This window comes from Watersipora subatra, chromosome 2, assembly GCF_963576615.1.
Source record: "Watersipora subatra chromosome 2, tzWatSuba1.1, whole genome shotgun sequence".
Lineage (NCBI taxonomy): Eukaryota > Metazoa > Bryozoa > Gymnolaemata > Cheilostomatida > Watersiporidae > Watersipora > Watersipora subatra.
The window spans coordinates 51440705-51465958 of NC_088709.1; the positions used below are offsets into that span (position 1 = coordinate 51440705).

General features: G+C 34.2%; 1 protein-coding gene across 1 annotated transcript in view; it reads left to right on the top strand.

The window, feature by feature from the left end:
- The first annotated feature begins 297 nt into the window (after positions 1-297).
- The window catches only part of LOC137388305 (leucine-rich repeat protein lrrA-like), a 51458-nt gene continuing 26501 nt past the window's right edge, over positions 298-25254 (top strand). The window contains exons 1-3 of the mRNA XM_068074794.1: positions 298-370; positions 5014-5233; positions 7674-7817. Coding sequence (XP_067930895.1) covers positions 298-370; positions 5014-5233; positions 7674-7817 — 437 coding nt within the window. The remainder of the gene's footprint in view (positions 371-5013; positions 5234-7673; positions 7818-25254) is intronic.

Consider the following 25254-nt stretch of genomic DNA (forward strand, 5'->3'; position numbering starts at 1 on the left):
ACATCATTTTATGCATAGATTGCAGCATGACTATTAATGGCTGCAAATATTCGTATAATATTACGTGCAGTTGCCGACAGTTGCTTTAAGCATTTCAATATTAAACACAGCAGGTAATGAATGTAATTCAGTCATGATTGTTGAGTAACCAATGATCCTCCAGCTTTCATTCCAGTTTCCAAGGTCTCTCTGTTATATATACAGTAACTCCATGGACAAAACCAACATTCATCAACTACTCAACCTGAATGAAAATCAACAACAGTTCGTCACTGAGATGAAGGTCTACTTCTAGCAATGGGTACCACTTCATCTAAAAAGAGAGAAGACAGTGATGATTTTAGAGAGAGTTTCTTTCGCGAGGAGCCTAGTGAGTAAAACCTTGTCGGAAACCACTTTAAAAGTATCAAATTTTGTCAGTAGAAAGTGATTTCACGACACAAATGTTCTTATCTATTCCAAATCACCCAAAAACTCTGACAAAAACATTTGCAGAAGTTATAAATACCGGCAATGATGAGAACATTTAAAAGACCCATGCTAGAAATGTTGTACTACTAAACTATATAAACAAGAGATAAAAATAATAATTCAAAAATACAAAAGGATGGCAGTCTGGGCAAATGTATTGTTGTCTCAGCTTTGTTTTGATCATAATAAATGTTTTGAAAGTCATAAATGGAAAAGGTTATTTGTGTCAGCACATGCAAAAATCTATGTAATCATATGAAAACCACTCAACTAAAACTGCCAGAATGCAAATTTTCTGTTTCCGTATGTGATATATGTTAACTCTATATTGTTTTATGAGTAGATACAACAACACTGTATGTAATATATGTTAACTCTATATTATACTATGAGTAAAGACAAAACTGTATGTAATATAGGCTAACTCTATATTATACTATGAGTAAAGACATAACATTGTATGTGATATATAATAACTCTAAATTATACTATGGGTAAAGAAATAACACTGCATGTGATATATGATAACTCCATATTATACTATGAGTAAAGACATAACACTGTATGTGAGGTATGATAACTCTAAATTATACTATAAGTAAAGACATAACACTGTATGTGATATATGATAACTCTATATTATATTATGTGTGAAGACATAACATTTGTTTGTTGACTTCTGCTAACAAATGAGGCGTGGTGCATATTGCACCCCCAATAATCAAAGATTCCAAGATACCAACCAATAGGAAATTTAAGGCATTCAAATTGAAACGGCACATTCGAAGATAGCAAATTAAGCAAATAAGTAATAAATATAGCTAATATAGAGTAAATATACTAAAATATAGTAAATTGGTAATATATAGTAAATATATGAATGCAAAATGCAATATTTAACAAAAAATAAAAATACTTAGCTCATGTCCTTCGTATCGCGGCTAAATCAGGTATTGTTGAAAAGAAAATAATCTTTCCGTTACAAAAAGTGGTAATACAACTTTGATATCCCCAATACAATGTCAAAAACTTTAACAAACCACTATTTTCATAACCAATATTTTTATAGGTAACGGATATTAACTAATCTTTCTATATAACTATTTAAATTTTAACTAATCGCTATCTTTCTAAAAAAATCTCTCAAAAGCTATATGTTGAACAGTATGTTAGACTGACATGTTGTACAGTATGTTGGACTGATATGTTGTACAGTATGTTGAACTGATATGTTGTACAGTATGTTGGACTGATATGTTGTACAGTATGTTGGACTGATATGTTGTACAGTATGTTGAACTGATATGTTGTACAGTATGTTGGACTGATATGTTGTACAGTATGTTGGACTGATATGTTGTACAGTATGTTGAACTGATATGTTGTACAGTATGTTGGACTGATATGTTGTACAGTATGTTGAACTGATATGTTGTACAGTATGTTGGACTGACATGTTGTACAGTATGTTGGACTGATATGTTGTACAGTATGTTGGACTGATATGTTGTACAGTATGTTGGACTGATATGTTGTACAGTATGTTGGACTGATATGTTGTACAGTATGTTGAACCGATATGTTGTACAGTATGTTGGACTGATATGTTGTACAGTATGTTGGACTGATATGTTGTACAGTATGTTGAACTGATATGTTGTACAGTATGTTGGACTGATATGTTGTACAGTATGTTGAACTGATATGTTGTACAGTATGTTGGACTGACATGTTGTACAGTATGTTGGACTGATATGTTGTACAGTATGTTGGACTGATATGTTGTACAGTATGTTAGACTGATATGTTGTACAGTATGTTAGACTGATATGTTGTACAGTATGTTGGACTGATATGTTGTACAGTATGTTGGACTGATATATTGTACAGTCAAACCTCAACATACGATCATGGTGCGTTCAGTAACTGAGCTGTTATGTCAAGGTTCTTGAATGTCAAGGCAATATTTCCTATATAAAGTAACTGAATAAAACTTCCATATTACGAAGAACCACATAAGACAGAATATTATGGTGGAAAACAATGTTTCAATTGTTATCATTCAGTACATACAGTCACAAAGTAGTAAATACTTGTTTAGTGGCTATGATCTCCAATGAATGGTAACATTATTATGTTACTGTAATAAGTTCTTCTCTTCAAGACTCACTTAAGGGCTAACAGTGGTTTAAGAGAGGCATGTCAGTGACATGTCCGGAACCCTAGACTAAAACATAAAACCCTATGTAAACTTTGAAATTGACTTGAATGAATTTAGCTCACTAAATACCCAATTAAAGCTAAATTTTAATATTTTGTCAAACTTGAAAAATTAAATAAACTTGTTTTAAGATTTTATTACCCATTTCAGTCTCGACAATGTCTGCCTCTCTTTCATTGTTTTAGTCAACCTTATTAAACTTTTTCCCAACTGATGCAGCAAGAAAAAACTATTTATGCAGCTCTCAAAAGCGGCCTCTTAATAATTGGCTGTTTAATGGCCATTGAAAACCAGTGTGTATCTCAAATATTTCTTGTATCTTAAGGTAGTAACTTGCTGCAAAATTTGCTTGTATCTCAATTTTCTTGTAATTTCGCAGTTTTATGTTTTTTGTGTTAATGACATATTATATTGATTTAATATCAAACTACTGCTTGTTACTGATATTACTGTTATTGAAACTGGAGTGTTGACTCATAAAGTAATCTGAGAAAATCATCACTGAGAAAGGACCCAGTTACTGAAGTGTGAATTGTTTGCCCCTGACCAGGCTGAATTCTATCTCACAAGCAACCAAACTCTCAGGATTATCACTAAAATTGTCGGCATTCACCTCTGACCACGTTGCTTTTCAAACAAACAGTTGTACGTTGCATTGTCTCAAGTAGGCAGTAGAAGTGTCTTTTACATATTCTTTGCGCTTGATCAGACAAATAAAAATTTTTACCTTCGCGCACGTCAGTGACGTCTTTAATTCTGATACCTCATTTTCACCTTACTACCAGTATAATATTGTTGCATTAAAATTATTAAATTATGATAGATAGCTTTTTTTGCACAGTGACATTTTATAGAGACATTTCTATGTACTCTCTTCAATTATTGATTCAGCACATTCATGAGTTTTATTTTGTTTTCTCAGTTTGTAATAATTGTGACAATATAAATCATATTTTATCAAACACTAAAAACTGTCAGCACTCACTTCCCAACACCCTGCTTCTCCTGTAAACATTGCTATGCTGTATGATAACAAGTTTAGATAACTTGTTGTCTCTGTAGTATTATTGCGTTTGGCTAAAGGTAGAATTGAAGAGTTGCGGTTTTATTCGTAGTTTATTGCGTTACCTAGCGCCCAGAATGATCACCGATGTCAAGGTCAAAAACTACGTAACATTACATAAGCAAGGAAAGACAACACTCAGAGTATAGCCAGCCGAGTGCCGCTAATTGCTAAATTGCTTCTCAACTTTATGAAGTTGGAGTTTCGTAAAATTGATCTCTCTTTCAATTGGCCTCCTTTCCTTGAGAGTTCTCTAGAAGAGCTTTTTGTTACTGAATATAATATGGAAAAACATCGCAGTAGGAAATCAATAATTTATCTTTCATATGATTTTACCACATTGTATTAGATGCCCATTTTAGTAAATATTAAACACTTATATGTCTATTTAATAAAAACATGAACTTTATTTCATACTATCAAATGATTTTCACAGATGCGAGCGAATGTTATGATAATATCATTTCAATTACTAAATAGCCCTCGTTCCACTACAGTCTCCACTTGTTATTGTACAAGTTAAAGAAATAGCCTTCACATTATCACTTTCTTGGTCAGACAAAGAGCATTGCTCACCTTCAAACACTTCAGTGATAGATTTTTCTTACTGCTTTTACTGCTTGTTGCACGCTTTTAAGCCCCATGTCACCATCTTTTCTTCTATTTTAGGAGCTGCTAGTTTTGTACTGTAGAGGCAAGGCTGTATGATCAGCTGATTGCATGTTACCATGTCGTTTTTCTAGATGGAATCTCTAGTCAATGGTATATTATTTGCAAATGACCTTGTGCTGCACCTCAGTTTTATTATTGATGTTGATTTGTGTAATTCCTAAGTAGCACACTTGTTCTCTTCTATAGCAGTGATGATACAAGTCAGTGTTTATAAACCATCTGCATACGCAAGGCAGAGCTAGATAAAGCAACGCAAGATGAAATGGATTTGTTGGGCTATATGAGTGGTTATCTATGTAGGTTAAAGTATCATAGCGACTCTGCATTATGTTACGGCGCAACGTCACTGAAGCTCGCTGTCGCGACTCTTATTAATACGATTAGCAACATGAACATTTGGTCGAATTTGCCATTGGCAATGTGCCAGACTATTGGCAAGTGGCAGACAACTACTTTACCTGCCACTGTTTATAAGCTTTTTGTAATACCTGTGGAACGCCAGGCATTTCACTTGTAGTGCGCTATTTTTGAAATATTTTCTCAAATAAATTGTAAATACATTTAATAACTATTTTTATTATTTTAGCTACTCTGGTTGGCTTCAGGCATTCCGGTCAACCAGAATGGGAAGGTGAGCTTCATGAACTCGATTGCAAACATGTGACCGATGTGAGAGAAATTGCCGCAGAAATTGGAGAGCATCATATAACTCACCTTAGAATTAGAGGAGTCAACTGCCTGTCACTACCTGACATCGCTCCACGTGTGACTCATTTACAACTAGATAAAGTCTCACAGATAGAAAGGTATGACCTGTTTATGTACAGCAAAAGCTATTATTAATACACGGTAGTAATTTTGCTAACAGGATGTTAGTTAAAAGAAATCTTCTTTCATCAATTTTGTTTTAAAATTGCTTCTCAACTTTGTGAAGTTGGAGTTTCGCAAAATTGATCCCTCTCTCAATTGGCCTCCTTTCCTTGAGAGTTCTTTAGAAGAGCTTTTTGTTACTGAATATAATATGGAAAAACATTGCAGTAGGAAATCAATAATTTATCTTTCATATGATTTTACCACATTGTATTAGATGCCCATTTTAGTAAATATTAAACACTTATATGTCTATTTAATAAAAACATGGACATTATTTCATACTATCAAATGATTTTCACAGATGCGAGCAAATGTTATGATAATATCATTTCAGTTACTAAATAGGTCAGATCATAAAACATTGGTTTTTATTTTGCATTATAGTTTTTTTGCTTACACGATCACCTCATCTTGAACATATAATTGTGTTACAGAGACTTGCTGATTAATATTTAATATAATAAGAGCCATGCTCATCTGTCTGTCCAACTGTCTGAACCCGCACTATTATCAAATATTGAGTGATAGTGTCACCCAGAGTGATACAAAAACCACATCACTACACGGGTGTTGAACCTAGATATTTGAATTCCTAGCCAGCTGCGCTACGATATGCTCACTCACCCACATTTCCACACTTGAGTATAATAGTGTACATAATGATTAGACATGATGATATCCTACTGTACACAGGACTGACAGTGTATAAGTATTACAAAGTAAAATAATCCTAACAATACTACAATTTAAGTCTGTCATCTGTTTAATTTCGTTCTTCGGTATGTCCGGCTAGAGCTATTAAAAATTTGGGAATTAAAATTTTGCATCCTGCTAGATTAGAATTCTCGAAGATTGCACCCGCAGGTTTGTAATCCAATTGTTTAACCACAAGTCTATGACGACTCTTAAGTTTCGCAGCTCTTACTCTATATACCCTTTTACCAATTTCACACTTTAAATGACGTATTAATTGAAACTATATTAACTCTATGAAACAATGCTTTTTTGTGTTTTCGTGAACTTCTAATTTCAGTTTTTCGCAAAGTTCAATTGCTAACTCGCGGTCAAGGCTAATACTTTTCACGTGGACAACGGTCTTATATTGAGTAGGAATAGTCTGTACATTCTCTCTCTGATCGGTCAGACAAAGACAGTCTGATATCTCATTTTTATATTTGTACCAGTATCGAGAGGTACCAGTATCGTCACATTCAAAGTTTTGATGAATAGCTTCTGTTGAAACAGTAACCTTTTTAACACACGCACACGCACGCACACGCACGCACACACACACACACACACACGCGCATACACACACACTCACACACACACTCACATGCACACACACGCACACGCACACACACACACACACGCACGCACGCACGCACGCACACACGCACCCACACACACACTTCTATGCACATATTGTTATTAATAATTCAATATTTTCAGGAATTTTATTTTGCTCTCCCAGTCTGTATTAATTGTATCATTATTAAATCACCTTTTATTGTAACTCTAGCAGAAAGACTTAATTTAGCTATTGTTTGTGAATCACTTCACATTTACATTTAAACGTGAAGTGAAAAAAAAAGTTTTATGTTGTCTCTTAATTTATTTAACCTGCACAAAACATTTTTCCTCATGATATGAAGTTTGAAAGTTACAGTTGTTTGGCAAAGTTTGAAAACCTTTACAGTTGTTTTATTTTTTTCTTAATTTATTCAAACTGCACAAAAAAACTTTTCTCAGATATAAATGAGGTAAAAGTATAACATGTATCTTATTCAGAAATGGTCGTTTTTTGATTTCCATGATAAGATTAAGTGATATTAAAAATTAGATCATTAGACAAAAATGTTGCTTTGCTAATGGTTATTGGAGCCATTAAACTTTTTTGCAGGGCTGAAGTATTTTGATGTATAAAACACCAATAACATAAATTGCATGTTTATAGCTTTCCAACTGTCTAATCACAAAATAAAAACCTGAAATATTTTCATTTTTATTTTTGCCCATACACATTTATGAAAGAATAAATAAATATTGAAATTATTTATTTTATTTATCTATTTCTTAAATTATTAATAATTATTATTTCATATTAATAAACAATTAATATTTTAAAACCAGACGGTTAAAAAGTTATTTTCAACATTGCTACTTAAAGGTATTTTATTAATTCTTTGAATTAAAAATATTTGTTTCAGTTACTGATGTAATGCCACTAACAATAAAAAACACCGATATATATTTTTATTGTCATTTGAATGACATAATCTCTTTCTAATCATTATTTATAATTTAACTGTAACATGGGGAGTATAACGTAATATGCCCTTTTTTCATATTTTGCATTTCATCATATTTTAGGTTGGACAAACTAAAGCAGCTGAAGGTTCTGAAGATAGTTGAAATTTATGGTGATCTGCAATCTGTACTTGAGGAAGTGACCAAACTGACTTCATTAGAAGAACTAGACTTGTCACTCAATGATATCTGTAAGCTCCCAGACAGGTAAGAGGGATGAGTTTAACTTCAACTAGATTTACTCATGAAAACTCTAAGCAAAGTTTTATTGCAGTCTATTATGAACACTGTATGAAGTGTAAAGCCACATTCTGCTGCCATTTGATAGTGCCTTCACAACTTCATTTATATAAAAGTTAATATGCAAAATTAATAAATAATATCAAAGTATAATAGTATAAACAAAATAAGACTATAGAGGTCTCGATTTGCGCAACTTTTATACACAGTGCCAACACTTTACTGTCTACATATTTCAACTGCTAGCTCTACAAATTTATTGTAAAAGTATAAATATATGTTTTACTTTTGTTTTATTTTTGCTTATATCTATAATGATGAAGATCATTTGTCTATACAGCATCGTAGTTTCACATATAAGTTTGATAGTGATAGTAGAGTTTGATGGGTTTTAAAATATTGCAGTATTAATATAATATCTCTCAAGCTCATGGAGTGCAGAAATAAACTTTAATACTTTATGCAATGAAACCCAAAAGGCTGTGTTTATTAACAATGCACATACAAGTCATGGTCTTCTAGGGTTACTTTTCTTATACTAGACATAAGATCTCCAAAGTGAAGCACACTCCACTAACTTTCAAGTGCTACAAATAAGATGGTAGTGCTGCATTGCTGATTACTAAATTTCAAAAATACACTCGGGTGCCTTGTGGTTGTTCATTTTACCTCCACCCTGTATATGTATATGCTCTGTGTTTTCTGTGAAGTAAATAAAGATATCTATTAGATAAATGCAAGCAATAGATATCAACTGGTAAAGATATTTCTTGGTTTCCCAATGCACATTTAATAAGAGATATTTGACAAGTTGGAGGTAAGTTAGCAGATTTAAAGCATCCAAAAGGTTTAATATCGCTCCACCAAAAAAAGAGAGCAAACTTTACGCCGCATTCGCTTTGCCCGTAACAGGATTAAATTTATCGCCAAAAAATCTGATGAGCCATTTGAAAAAAACACCGCCAGCTTCTATTTGAGCGCCGCCTCCCATTAACCGCCACTATGGAGGAAAATTTGAAAAATAGAGTGCCATGGCATTCAGTTATAGGTTTTACGGTTTATATATGAATATTTACACATATATACAAGATAAAACAGGATATTATGGTGGAAAACAATGTTTTTAATTTTTATCATTCAGTACCTACAATTACAGAGTAATAAATACTTATTTAGTGGCTATGATCTCCAATAAATGGTAACATTATTATGTACAGTACTGTAATTAGTTCTTCCATTTAAGACTCACTTAGGGGCTAACAGTGGTGGGAGAGAGACAGGTCAGCGACACATCCGCTACCCTAGACTAAAACATAAAACCTTAAGTAAACTTTGAATTTGACTTGAATTTAGCTCACTAAACACCAAATTAAACCAAAATTTTAATATTTTAATAAACTTAAAATATAATTTAAACTTGTTTTAGCAATCTATTATTTATTTCGGGCTCGGCAATGTTTGCCTCTCCTTTATTGTAAGTTTTAATCAACCTTAATAAACTTTTTTCACAACTGATGTAAGGAAAAAATGGAAGGTGCAGTTTTTAAAAGCGGCCTTCTCACATATTGACTGTTTAGTGGCCATTAAACAGCCAATATGTGAGAGGCATTCATAGACCTTCAGATGAGAAGGTCAATGCATTGCCAAACAGCTTTGAGTTTCTGGGAACAGTTGCGTATTTTTGGGGGCAAAAAATAGCTTGCTCAGAATTCCAATTACCATTTACCAAGAAATCTCCCTGTTAGAATAGGGTAATCTTTTTTGACGTTTCGGAGTTGAATCCTTAGAATTTCTGCGGCGTTCAAGTGACACCTTTCACCAATACAAAGCAGTCCAGCATAATAAATTTGAATAGTTTTATCACCAGGTATAGCGGTGCGCATTTTTCTTACCAAAAGCAGCTGCACAACAGATGGCCACAAAATGATGATTTATGCAAGCGTCGGTGTTATAAAAGGGTGTGCTTCTTTGCAAAACTAGCAATGTTTGGCAAAAATCTCCAGAAAGTTAGAGAAAGACCCAACTCCAAGTCAATTGTTTTGAACAGTCTCCTTTAGTGGAAGATTCCCAGCCTCAAATGCTAGCTTGTATGGCATTATGCACTCCTACGCAATAAGAATTTTCTTTTTAATACACTTTTCTTACCGATACTGCACACATGATTCTCAGGTTTGATTAAATCAGAAGGCTCTTATTTTTTGTGTGACCATCAGGAAGTAAGGTAGCTGTAATATCAGTAATAGTTGGCCAGTAATAGTCGCATTCCCTGAAATCTTTAATGTTCTTAAAAACTAAGTAATTTCTTGTTCTTTGCTCTTTAAACAGCAGCGGCTCATTGGTTTCAATATGGCTGTTCACAGTCAAATACTATTTTGAGTACATCTCTAATCCTGCTTAGCAGGCCTCCAGACACTACAATAAAGTATCCAGACACTAGGAGATTGTTGTTTGGGACTTCAAGCAGTTGCTTCTCATTATGAATAAAAGTTGTGTCTGTCAACTCCAGTTTTTGATCCTGAAGCAGTTATGACAAATTGTTTAACCACATGTTTTTTAAACCTTTACCACAGCTGAAAAAAGTGGGAAACCTGGCGTGTACCCAACATAGTAGCATACTACTTGAAAAGTTTTTCAGCTGAGCCTACAGTTTCAGCTTCTTCCAGTGCCTCCCTGAACTTTGGATTATCTTCCAACAGACCAAACAACCTGCAAGCTTCCTGGAAAGGCCATTGGCATAACCTTTAACAGCACTTCAATTTTGAAAATACCGGGCACAGTGCAAAAAAAATTGCATTCATAACTTTTGGCTTGAGCATGGTAAATTCATGTTATGAAATAACTTTAATAAGCGCAAGAATAATCAGGCACTGCAGCTTCATGAACTCATCTCTTCCAGCATTTGGTGGATGAGTGAACGATGAGAAAAGCTGAAAACTGACAATAAAAGAATGCTCTGAAATATTTATTAAATTTATAAAGCTTGAAAAAGGTTGTATGGGTAGTACTGCATGATGTTTGAGGTTATTGCAAAAAATTTGATTCCGTGAAATACAGTTTCGAGCTATCCTCGAGATGATCACTCAGATGCTGAACAGTCCAGTGTTGTTTAATTTTGGGTGACGGAAAATAAGCCGAAATGCTTTGTATGCACTGATGTACCTTCAACTTTCACACCAAGTTTCTTCATCAAGCTGTGCTGTATCTCTTCCAAATCAAACACTGCTTGATCACTACCTTTATTGACATATTTTCACATGTATTTGATTGACTTCACTGAGTTGAATAGCCTCAACATTTTTGTGTACATTGAATACTTTGGACAGCAAAGGCAGTCATGCACTATTAATATATTGTCAAAAGTAATTAGGTAGGTTTCTCCAACAGCTCCCAATATATGGTGTACGATGAAACCTCTGCCGTCAGGAGGACATCAATATACATTAAATAACCATCTAAGCTGGTGACTGTGTATTAAATGAGAACCTTTAGGTACTTCTTTGAACTTGCGCCGCTTTCAAACAGAGGGTCAGCTAGTCACTTGAACTATGTACCATGTGCTTGATAACAATGAAGAAGAGTTCAGGGTCTTCCACTCAATTTGGAACCTCTGCTAAAATGATACAATCAATCTGTTCTGACCTGATGTGTTAGCATGACCGAATGTTAATGAGTAAATGATGTCATTCACATTTTTGCAATTACATGGTGTACGTTTGGCAACAATTAGTACAGCACCAAATATTGTGGCAGTAATGATGCAATCCATCAGTTGTTTCTCTTTAAGTGAAACACTCTCGCAAAAATATTGTGTCTGTCAATAGCTCTGCTGGCCAGGCAGCAATTTAATGAAATTTTATTCCATTTCTGCAGTGGATAACTGAAATGAACGATGAATGGGTTTGGTATTTTGTAATTTTGCTCATATGACAGTGCATCCTGTATAAGTTTTTTGTGTGTAGCGTGGGCCCCCAGTGTATGATGAAGGTAATATTACCATCTGAACCATTCGGCTTGCATTGCTTCATCAGCCACTTCATCATGTAGGTGGATGTAGTTATCAACTCTCCGTTGCGTCTAAGTGTGCAGGTAAACGTAAATTTTCTAGTTTAAATTGGTAACTGCAAACTGTCAAAACAGCTTATGGCACCTGCTAATGTAAATAAAGACACCAATATAAGCCATCAGTCTGTTAGAATAAAAATCTTAGCAGAAACCTTTTGGGTACCTGGCTCTTATGTGTATATCAGTCTGTATAAGCTAAATTTTGTAACCATATTTATCCTGCCAAAAAATGACTAGATACTAGTGCTGGGTGCGGGTAGTAATACTCATTGAACTCGCGGGTTTATCTTCTCTCGAGTATCGGGTAATAGAGATTTTGGGTATTCCGGTCCTTCAGGTTCAGGTTTTGACTTTCAAGTTCGGGTTTTGGTACACAGATCGGTCGGGTAGTGTTAGCAAAAACTCGGTCTATTGCACCCTGCGCTCTTAGTCTGGGACCGCAGGGCATTTATGTGTCATTTTTGCTAAGGAGGCATAACAATGGGGTTTAACGAGTCTTTAATTTAATAGATAAAATAAAATATATCATACCTTATTTACTATGCCTACTAGAAAGATTGTAGTCAAGCAGTGATTACTTGTCATTAAAAGGTGAGAAGAAATACTTGCATCAAATTTTATTTGCGCAATTAGCCAAATCGGCTTCGTAAACAAATCTATGCCATTTTTTAATACGGCGCGTGTTCGCTATCACCGATGACACATAGGTTCTTAGTCGGTTTCCGCTATCGCCTTGTTAGAAACAGCTATCAGCGTTGATGGTAGCAGTGAAAATTTAATAACTCTGTTTAAATTGATTACCACAGCTAGCTATTATGGATTACATAATTCACAATAACCAAGTTTTACTAAGCCAACAAGCCTAACTAACAGAAAAAGCCGATAGTGTAAAGTTTTTTATGATATTTGGAGCACCATCTACAAAAAGTCAGAGAGGTTCATAGAACATGCTTAAGTATTAAGCTACCATAGACCCTATTTTCTGCCACCTGTTGACACAAAAATACCCTGTAGTCCCAGACTATCTTGACTGTTTAACAATCTACCTGTTAACGCTGCGAGTATGAATGTCAGTCAATAAAAACTGTGAAAAATGATAAATAAATTGAAATGAAATATAATTGCTTTGTAAATTTGAAGATATATCTGTTTAAAAAATTTAAACATAAAATCCATATCAACAAACCCGATACCCGAAAAACCCGTAGGCAAAGAAATACCCGAGCCTAGCACTACTAGCTACCCGATACTCGAAAAACCCGAACAGAAGGGGGCGGGTCTAAACCCGTTGACCAAGAAATACTCGTGCCCAGCACTACTAGATACCATAAGGCATCATACGCTTTAGGTGTCTCAGATATCTTCAGCGGATCATTGCTACTTACCTGCAGAACAATATCTAGCTCTTCTAACTGCTGCCAAATATTTTAATAGTATATGCAACATAATGTATGATACCTGTAATTAACCTCCTTTCGAGCAACAGTGTGTTTGTCAGCATGACTGACAGTTTACAGTCATCAGCGTTTTAGGTTTTTTTAGGTTTTTAACTCTCAAGTCAAATTCACATATATTTGTTGTGCTGGCAGAGAACATCCTAAACAGTGTTTGAAGTGTAAGGGTTGTTACGAGGGTACTCTATGGTGACAGGTAGGCGAGATGACTCTGGGGCTAGCAGTCGGCCTAAGTCGCGTAGCGGGGCGGGAAGAGTCCGAGAGGGGCGCCGGAGGGCCGTCTCGGTAGAGGGAGTGCGAGAAAACTCCCTCGCAAAGATTTTGTGTAAGATAGTCTGTCTTATACATGTACCTAATTTTCACAGCATTTCAGAGAGAGCAAATATTTTGCAATGGTATAATTGATATTATTTTATTACACAGTAAATTCATTTTGAGTGCTTAACTTCACAGATATATGTTGGAAATATTTTCTCAGGTGTATGCTAACTAACTGATTTATTTGCAATTCTACCAGAATATATATATTATATACACATTGTTGTACAGGAAGTAATTCAATGGACATTAACTGACTCATAGATGAGGACAATGTTTATTGAATTAATTCCTGTACAACAATATATTCATTAAAATGGAAATGAAATGAGTTTGGAAGAAACAATCAGTGCAACAAAAAAATAAGAAGGAAATCTTCAAGTTTTCCCTAGAAAATCAACTACTCAGAAAAATGAGAATGGTTTAATTTTTAAGCAATCACATACAGTCTCATCTTTTAACATACACAAAAGGAAACCTAGCAAACCGAGATCATCTTAAATCTCAATAATATCACCCATTAAAAGTGTGCCCCAATTAGCTAAAATTTAAATTTAATGGCCTCAGACTTTTATCATTTCTAATCATCTAAGATAAAGCTTAGGTTTGATGTAGTATTAGCATAGTTTAAGTAATGAGTCGGTCAGTTATACACGTAGTATTAGCATAGTTTAGGTAATGAGTTGGTCAGTTATACACGTAGTATTAGCATAGTTTAAGTAATGAGTCGGTCAGTTATACACGTAGTATTAGCATAGTTTAGGTAATGAGTTGGTCAGTTATACACGTAGTATTAGCATAGTTTAAGTAATGAGTCGGTCAGTTATACACGTAGTATTAGCATAGTTTAGGTAATGAGTTGGTCAGTTATACACGTAGTATTAGCATAGTTTAGGTAATGAGTTGGTCAGTTATACACGTAGTATTAGCATAGTTTAAGTAATGAGTCGGTCAGTTATACACGTAGTATTAGCATAGTTTAGGTAATGAGTTGGTCAGTTATACACGTAGTATTAGCATAGTTTAAGTAATGAGTTGGTCAGTTATAAATAATACATTAATTTACAAGCATTGCCTTGCATGATATTAATTATTTGGAGCTGTGTGATACATATACAGTCCTCCCATCAGATATTCCAGAAAAGCTTTGTGATTAATTGAGGTTTCATAACAGCCTGTGCACCTGATGTGAAAATGCTACCCATTCCACTTGAAAGCTATTTGGGGTACACCTTTAAATAAACTGAGAGATTCAAGTTGGCATCACAATGAAGGTAAATGATCCTACCATTTCTTTGCCATAATTCCATCATTTCTGGTGGCATGGCTGTGATCAGCTATCATTTCTAGTTCAGGACATGATAAGTAAGGAATTTATAAGTTTCTAGTTCAAAAAATATGATCTAATCATTTCTAATGTTAGTAAGGTAAATCAATCACCACATACTCTCACTCACCTTTGAAGTAACTATCAATTGGTCCATGATGATTCATCATTAATCAAATAAGAATGATAATGAGGAAAAAATAAAAATTTGCTTTAGAACTTAAATTAGATAAGTTTTCTGAGAAAGTTTACTTCGATTAGCAAAATACCAAGAAAATGCTTGCACATGGAATAATCTCAAGTTATTTGATGATGTCTTTGGACAGGTGACAAGGACGCCTGTTGATTGTGTTGCTAGAAGAAAAAATGAAGGAATTTATGCTTTTCACAAGGTAGCATAGTTGATTAGCATTTTAGGTAGCATTTTATTGCATTTTAATAGTATATGAGCAAACTAATGTTAGGGGATACGCTTTCCAGAGAGTACACCCATAATTTCTTCTTAGGGATACACCGTATCCCTGCGTATCCCCCTATTTTAAACACTGATCCTAAAGCTCATGGATTATGTTTAATCACAATCCTTCAGCAATATCATGCCTACATTTTACATATGCCGGCTGGTCACTCATTAAATAGATTTGATGGAACCGTCATTGCTCACCTTGTATTAGAGAAAGAGATCTAATCAATTGGTAAACTTGGCTTTAACATTAAAATTTGAGTTCAATCTAGGTGGTTAAAGGATTTTAGCCTCAAACAATGATTTCATTTAAAGACATCAGTTATACTTTTGCCAATTCACCAATAACTTTCAGAATCAGTATTGTCACCTTGAGTAAGATGAGTTAAAACAAGTCAAGTAATGTCAGAGAGGGAATGTATAGACGACATTCTCCAATTCTACCGGACTGCGGTAATTGGGTCAAGCAATCTAAGTAGAATAAGGTCTTTGTATCGGCACACCCATGTGGCTACCCACACCGGAAACTAGTTACTAAGTAAAGCTATGCTGTTAATTAAAACAACTGATCCTTAAAAATCATGTCTAGTCAACGTTATCGAGTTATTATTGTTGAATATGTACTAGTTGTTGACATCTACCGCAGTCATTCGCACGTATTTGTATATAGACGTTGTCAGACTCTTTGTTCATATTTACTTACCTATATGTTATGTAATTCTTGTGTAATAATCCTTTTACTCTATCGTCTCACTTATGTAGTAAATTAGTAGCTGTTTAGCTTTCAGATATACAATACTAACAATCTTTATTATCAATTTGTAGGAAAAAATTCACTGATCACATTTGATTCTATGTAGTGGATTCAAGTACTAAACAAATGGTTTAATAAGTTGACCAAAATAGTGAACGCAAAGCGTCAACTTCTTTGAAATCAACCAACATACCGAGTATGGGGTTAATAAAGTCATTCTTGTACCTGGTTGGCAGTTTGTCGGCTCACCTGTTTTTTCTTAGCACTGTGGAGCATAAACTCTTTTGGACTCTTTTTATTTGGTATGTAGGAATTGAGTCAAGCTATGTAAAAGTACCTGTCAATACAGCTCTGATTGCACTTCATAAATCCATCTATCTGGCAAGACTTGAGCACAGGTGGCAACGTGGCGATGATGTATTCAATGTTCTGCTAATCATGTTTTGCATTATTTACAACAATATTATTTTATTATATAATTGTCGCAAGCGAAAAACCTTTTATATTAACATAAAGCTTATATTCAAAACATCCACCCAAGTCGTACCCACTCACATAGTTTCAGCTCATATATTAGGACAAATTAATCTACTGCAGCAAACTCAGACAAAACATATCATGGTTTTTGCAGCACACAATCATGTCTCTTATTCCCATTTATGGCAGCTTCCAAACTAACAGCTACATTGCTGTGACCCACTGCTGGTAGCACCACATAAACATCCTGTAATCAATAGAATAAATATAGTAAATATATGTTATCTACTATATAAACGGCAATCGTTGTCTGTCTATCTGTCTGTCCGCTTTATAGAGTACCGTACTTTTCGGACTATTAGCCGCTACTTTTATATAAGGGCGTGTCTATTCTGTGGTTTTTTCACCGCTAGGGCGCATTAACGGGAATCTCCGGTTAGTACACGCCTCTATTATAATACGTAACCTGCTATTCATCGTAGTGATGGACGATAAATACTGATATGCTAATAGTATGAGTTGTCTTCTCGATATATTGAGTCACCGATAACTCCCAAATATGAGCAGTATAAATAAAAAATATGGCGGTCTTTTTTTTCGATTCGATCGTACGAAGCAAACTTACCGGTAATTAATATGTGTAGTAACGGTAAATAAATTATAGAAATAAAAAATTAAAAGTGAAATTTAAAAATTTCTTTTTCCATTCGGTCGAACAAAGCTAACCGAACTAATACTTATGAATACTAAATATCGTAATTTCGTAATATCGTAATATGGACTATTAGCGGCTACTTTTCTCTGACGATTTGAGCCAAGCGGCTTATATAAAGGTGTGGCGATTCTGCTGTTTTTCTTTCACCGCTCGAGTGCATTAACCGAAATCCCCAGTTAGCACGCTTTTTAAGCGGCAAATTTTCTGTGTATTAAGCGCCTTTCCTGAGTTCTGCGGCCTATACAAAAGGGTCTATACAGCTATACAAATGTACTAGGCCTATTCATTAAATAAAATAAATTAACGAGTAGTTATTTACATGCAATTAATATTTACTGCCAACGTGTACCGAGAAGGTCACGTAAACGTTTGTTTCTTGGAGCCACTGGAAAAACGCATTTCTCACCTACTAAATTTCCACATCAAAAAGGTAAGTGTTTCTTATACGATGTTGTATTGTCTATGAATTGCCACATCTCCACTACTTAATAACGTTGGATTTGCCGCTTTTCGTGATAGTGGGTCATGTTCATTTCCTTCAGCAGCCGAGTTACTATTTTTTTTCCAGCTACGAGTAGGCCTACTGTAACTTACTATTACAGAACTTTCATGAGTACTCCGAGGGTTGCGATACGCTATTGTGAAAAGAAAGAGAGCAGCTGTTATTGACTTACTGTCACCCTGCATCAGCCATGACCAGCTATACGTCACCTGCTCAAAAGTAGGCACACGCCGAAAACTGTTTCTTCATACGCCCGACAGAAAAACCAGAAACGTTGTCTATCCGCATGTGTTGCGTGGAACTAAGGGAGAGAGAGAGGGAGACAAAGGCAGAGAGAGAGCGAGGAGGAGAGGGGGAGGGATAGAGAGAGAGGGAAGGAGGGAGAGAGAGAGGGGGGAGAGGGAGAGAGAGAGAAGGGGAGCGAGAGGGAGAGCGAGGAGGAGAGAGAGGGAGAGAGAGGGAGAGGGGGAAGAGGGAGGGAGAGACGGAGAGAGGGAAAGAGGGAGAGCAAGGAGGAGAGGGGGGGGGGGGGGAGAGAGGGAGGGAGAGAGAGAGAGGGAAGAGAGGGAGAGACATAGAGAGGGAGATGTAACTGCAGAGTTGGAGTTGTTTTACAGTATGAAAGACAACTCTCAATAAACCTCTTGCTGTACAAGAATCTGATCCCGTTGACAGGTAATGCAGCTAGTTTATTATATATATATATATATATATATATATATGTCGTTCTAACGCGTATCTACTGAAAGCTTTTAAATTGGGAGTTGGATAAACTGTGAGTGTAAATTTTTAAAATGGATAAATGTTCAACAAAAGCATAAGTAGGCCAAGCCAACAACTTGAAGCTTTGTTTCTGAGAGTTAAAATGAGCATGATTGATCCATCAATTTTCCTCACATTTTACAATTGAGAAGTGAATATAAATTCTAATCGTAAATGTAATTCACTAGCTAAAACTACCAAAAAAATTTGAAGCAAATATTATAGCTAGGTAAAACAATAAAAACATGAAACGATGATTGGTGATAGCAAAAAGCTATAATTTTATTAATTAGTAATTGTACTCATCAAATCTAAAATTATTAGCTTTAGTATTTTCAACACTTGCTCATCAATCTACACTAAGCTGTTGTATTGCTGGATGCTATAGATCAAAAAGAAGCCGTCAAAAACTCACTGTGCATCCGTATCTTGCATGCGTGCACAGGAAGTTACATTATAGTCTCAAACAAGGAAATATAATGTGAATGTAAACACAACGGTATATCTATAGGGGACTTAAAGAATAGAGAAAGCATAATATCATTATGCTTTATTAGTTATTTTGAGGTGTTGACTGATGTTCTGAAAAAAGAATCAAGGAGATTGACCTACTAGAAGCTGAGATATAGCCAGCCAAACACAGGTCTACCTAATAAAGAATCAGAGGAAAACCCTTCGAAAATCCCGAAAACTGTGACGTATAAAATCGACTTAATGTTCATGTGCCGGAGTTGTGCACCCTTACCGCCGTTACGTATAATGATTGTTTTGGCTACGAGATGTGAAAAGCTACTCGCGATAGTAAATAATTTACAGACTAGCTCTGGTTTCTCAGGAAAATCAAGCAAACATTGTGTGGTAAAGGCATTTGCCCACAACCCCTCGCCGTGATTTGTCAAAACAGAAGAGCATATTTTGACTATTGTGCTTCAAATTTTAACTCGATCTCCACGGATATGCTCCGAAGATCCTCTGTTCAACGAACGGCGCGTGTATAGTCTATATGCAACATCCGCGATTGCAAGTCGTTTAGAATAAGAAATGAGGATGTGAATTTTAGTTCATTCATCATTTTTCTATTGTGTATCTACTGCAGCATTTAGTTGATTTTCATGATTATCGTCACTATTAACAGACTGTAAGTTCACTACAGCCATAATCTTAAAAAGAATAACTTGACCGTGCTGCTCTTGCTGTAAAAAAAGAAAACGATAACTTTTGATTTGATTTTTCTATTGATCTTTTATCTTATCTATGATTATTTTTTATGATTAATATTATAATCATAATGCATATTACACAAAATAATAATATAACTGCGTATAGAATAAATGATGTAACTAATATAATTTGTAGAAAGTGATAGCAGATTGTTGCGAACTAATAGATGCGTGTAATTATTTTATTCTAAAACTAATCTACACGTCAGAGGGACTGGTTCGGAATTCTTAGAGCAATGATTGTTAGGCCCAATTTGATTGTTCTATACTTCCAGGGATTGAACCAATTAAAACGCCGTGATTGTTATAGGAGAGCGCATTAGTTGGCTTAATTGACCAATGGCACACAAGTCGATTTCATACGTCATATATTGATGACTACCAAAAAACTTATGTTTTTGGTAGACCTGTGTTTGGCTGGCTATATCTCAGCTTCTGGTTGGTCAATCTCCTTGATTCTTTTTTTAGAACATCAGTCAACACCTCAAGATAAATGATAAAGCATAAAAATATTATGCTTTCTCTATTCTTTAAAGTAAAATATAAATTTACCTCCATTGTCTTATCGTCCTCTGCAGCATAACGCTGCTGATGCCTGTCAGCTCTAACCATAAGCTGTCTGTCCCAAACTTCAACCACCTGTTGCCCAGAAAACTCTGAGTCACCTTTACAGGAACTGGAAGCATTGTTACCATTATGTTGTTCGTCATTAAAACGTGTTGATGAAGGAAGTCAGTAAATTAACGATGTTACTTAATTTAGTAAATATCAATGTCGATGTAATCTAAAAATACAGTAAAATCCCTAACTTTGAGATCACAGACAACCCATTTTATGATTGATAACATTTATTATGACCTATATAAAACTTTTGTGCTGATGATTGGCTAAAGAAGAAAGCTTTTATTTATTATTTAGCATTTCTTTGCTGAAAAACCTCAAATATTGTTTAGGCTCTTGCTCTTCTACAACACGGTTCATTTAGCCAAAATAAGCAATTCATCGTTAAAAGCTTTTCAACAACAGAACATGGTTATTATTATTTGTCTTAGGTGCCTCATAACAAACAAGATGATACCAGATACAACAAAACCTGTTTTTTGAGTAGAAATACAACTGTTAGAGCTCTAGTTTGTAATTCATAAATGCTAGCCATTTTATTTTGCTACTAGCAGTGTTTAGATAATTTGAAAGCAGTTTGGACCAGCTAGGCTAAATTAATGCACATTTATATTATATATAACATAATATTTATTGAACATAACATAATTTACCAAATCAACTTGTGTAAAGCAAAATATGATTATCGACAGCAGAAACTTTGTAAAATTAAAGACAGAATTCTCTAATAACGATGGTTTTGAATTTAAACTAAAAGAGACTGTAACACTGTTAGACATAAACCCTGTTCAAACTTGTCTTCTTATAGAAACACATGGTTTCGGATTATCGATTTTGTAAAACAACTCTTTTTTCCATTTGTGAGGAAACAATTGCTAAGGAAAATGGCATTTTATTTTAATATTTCATAGATATTTAAAGATTGATACTGTTTTGGAACTCTGGTTAAGAAAGCATTTACTAAGTTTTAAAAAGGTTGTTGAATTTTGAAAAAGCGTTTGCAACATCGCGATATAACTGGTGCAATTTTGCTGTTATCTATTTTTTATACCACTATTAATTAAATACTCGTTCTAACTGTCTAAAACTATTTCTTTGGCCATCTAAATATATTTCTATTTTGAATATACCAGGCTTGCAAATATGTTGTAATCATATTGTTGTAAAGGAAACTGCCAGTTGTCTCCTCAAGATTAAATACCCGGAGTGTATCAACAATATGAATTTATATATGTGTGCTATGTGTACAAGTACATGAAGTTATTGTGTGCATATACAAATAACAACATGCATGGAGACTGCTGTTATATCTGCCTTATTATATCTGCCTTTTTTGTCTTATCAGGCTCCTAATATAACTAGCTGGTGCCGCAGGCTTCGCCCTTTTCTGTGGTCACAGCTGATCGATCCTTTGTTAAATATCTGGGTGTACCCGGCTGACTCATCTACAACCGTAGTGAGACTCAGTCTGGTCATGGGGTCGATCGTAAAGTTGACTGGGCAGCCGGCCCTGATCTCGGTTTTCTGCTATTACATTATGCTTATTCACCGGTCTGTAAGTTTCATCAGTTCTGAGCTGTTGTAGATTTGCAGAAATGTGAACTTAACACCCAAAGGGCTAATTACTATACGCTTATCAAATAACTAGCTAATCTCAAGTTTTTGAACTATTGGGTCAAAATCAATTGCATTGGTCTGAGTCTTGTTTGACTGAGCTTAAGGTCAGTTTCATTAAACACTTTAATAACTCTTTAAAATACCTGTATAAATGCAAAACATAAAAATACACAATTGGATTTATCTGCTTTGATTTATGCAGATGATAAACTGCTTTGACAGGTTTTAAAATGAAAACATTTTTTTCCTTTACATGATATCATACGCTGTCTACTCAGGTGGGTACATGAAATTTGACTACTGATACTGTTGAAAGTGTAAGGAGGCTTAAACTTTTAACAGCATCAATAATCAACTTCTGTGTACCAACCTGAATACACGGAATTTGATATAAAATATACATTGAATTTTTGGAAAATATATTTAGCCCTATTATATGTATACGACAGAAGCGAATGTTGCCTATATATTGCCCTCTTTTTGGTGGAGCGATATTAAACCTTTTGAATGCAATAAATCTGCTAACTAACCTCCCATAGGTCAAATATCTCCTAATAAATGTGCATCGAGATACCGAGAAATATCTGTATTAGTTGATATATATTGTTTGCATCCGACCTGCAATGATATTATAGCCTGTGTCCTTTGCAATTTGTTGCAATTTTCAAATTTTTTTCATTCCAAATTTGAAGACACATTTATATTTTATATCTAAATTTAATATTGTTAAATGAAAGCTTATTGCACTCATTGATTTTTTGCTCCAGTTTGCAGCCACAACTTGGTTTTTATGTGCAATAGAAGCGGATTTGAGCATCGTTCCATTGTAAGCCGTGTTAAGATAGCCGCAAGGATGATATTAAATAACTTGCTATATGATTCTACAGGTTTATAAGTTATACAACAATACTCTATTAAATGGTACAAATATATATTCATGAATAAGTGACATAAACAAACCAACTTATATTACATGCAGAAACAAAAATTAACATTTTTAAAACAAAAATATTTCCATAGTTTGCTCGGACAGCTGCATTCTGATTGTTGCTTTTGATGAAATGAACATCTACATGTAGCTGCATTTAGCACTAACATAGTGCTAAAGGTTTGCTCGCTAACATAACCTTCGGTCTAAAAATTGCAACCCGGTTTTATATGCATGTCCTTCAAAGTATTAGGACCGCATTAAACAACGAAGCACTACTAGCCTGAGACAGTAATTATTTCTATGTTGTTGCTTTGAAAGTTTATCCACCATCGTAAATTTAAGCCGCTTTTTATATATGTAGGCTACTTCGGAGTAAAAAGAAAGTAATACAGAGAGCTACTACTAGCCTGAGACCGGTATTGATAATTGCTACGGTGTTGCTTTCAAAGTTTTAACAAAAAATTCACAGCTTTGAAATTGGACAACAAGATAATTAATTGTTATTGATATAAATGATTCATTATTAATTTGATTTTGTGGACACTTTTTTATTGATCAGTTCATATTATGGGCTCGAAAAGATAAAATAATGTCAAAATGGGTGGTCAAATGGACAGGTGTTCAATTGGATAGGGGTGTTCAGTTAGAGGTTGTACAGTATCTTAAAGTGATAGAGAGTCCAAACATAAACATTTAATATTTAAGCAATTAAACCCCTAAAACTATGTTTATTTGCAATTAACATACAGTTGATAGTGTAGTTTATACATACATATAGTTTGACAAACAAAGTTTTTTAAGCTTCAGAAACATTATAAGAAGTCCTTTGTATATGGATTCTAGTACCAAAAGATCTAATGCTAAAGACAAGTTTGCCATTACAATACAGCTAATATTCATATCTAGTAACCTTGTTAAAGTGCTTATCTAGATGTAAAAAACTTTCAACTGAACATAACTTAGTCAAAGTCACACTGATAGTTCTTCTTGTTTGATAGTTTGCCTCGTGCTGCTTTTTGAGATTTTCTCTCAAATAACCATTAAATTTTCTCTTTCCATGTTTATCTGTTACAATTGGATATTCATCCGAATTTTAAACTACGGCAGCAATTGTGTAGTACTACCAGGCTGTATCATTTACTGTGCTCTGATTAGGTTAATTGTTGAAAACACCTGTTATTTCATTTTACTTTGTGGACAGTGCTGAGTTTTTCATTGTATCCAACAATTTAAAATGCAGTTTTCTATGACTACACTGCTTTTTCTACTGTAAAATTAATGTTACGTTAAACTATATGTGTTGATATATATAGTAGGACACATAGCTCCAAATTTTCAAAATTGACAAAGATGGTTTTCACGTTGGATTCTTCAAATACTATGCAAACTGTTACGAAAAGTCCTAACAGACCAAATTAAAGGAACATAAGTGTTATAAGATATAAAGTGTTGTACGGTTAAACAATCAAATGCAATTTAAACAAACAGTATATGCCAAAAATATAATAAATATTTTCTTTTAAAGTTGAATTTTAGTAAAATTTGCATTAGTTTTCACTTGAAAGACTAATCAATCTCACATTTGAGTAAAAAACAATTATAACAGATTGTATTTTGTACCGTTTGCAAAATCAAAGATTTTCTATGAAATTCCAAAATGCAGTGCAGAATTCTAATACATTTTCTAAAATGCTCTGTGAAAAAATTAACTGTCATAAAAAACAAAATGTTGCTTTTTTTACATGAACGTTGTAAGTTTGTTTAATACATATAAAGTCAACTCATTTTACTTCCTGTCAGCTATTTATAAATGTTATGCATCAAAACATATAAAAATTTTGTTATAGTTGGTATACATCATTCTAAATTTTAAAATTGAAGATGCAGTGCATTATATAATAGTATTCGATGACCAGACTAAGTGAGAGAAAGCTTTTTGTACACATGAAAATATATACAATATGATAATTTTTACAACTGTCTCATGTCGAAATTTATTCTTTATGTCAAGATAAACATTAACTCATAATCATATTTGCTTTAAAATGCATTTTGATGTGGTCATAAGTCAAACAACATTTCTATCTAAAATTTGTATAAAGACACATTTTAAACGAATTAAGAATTTTAAGACGAATTATAAAATTACTATTACTATTACAAATTAATAAAAATCTTATA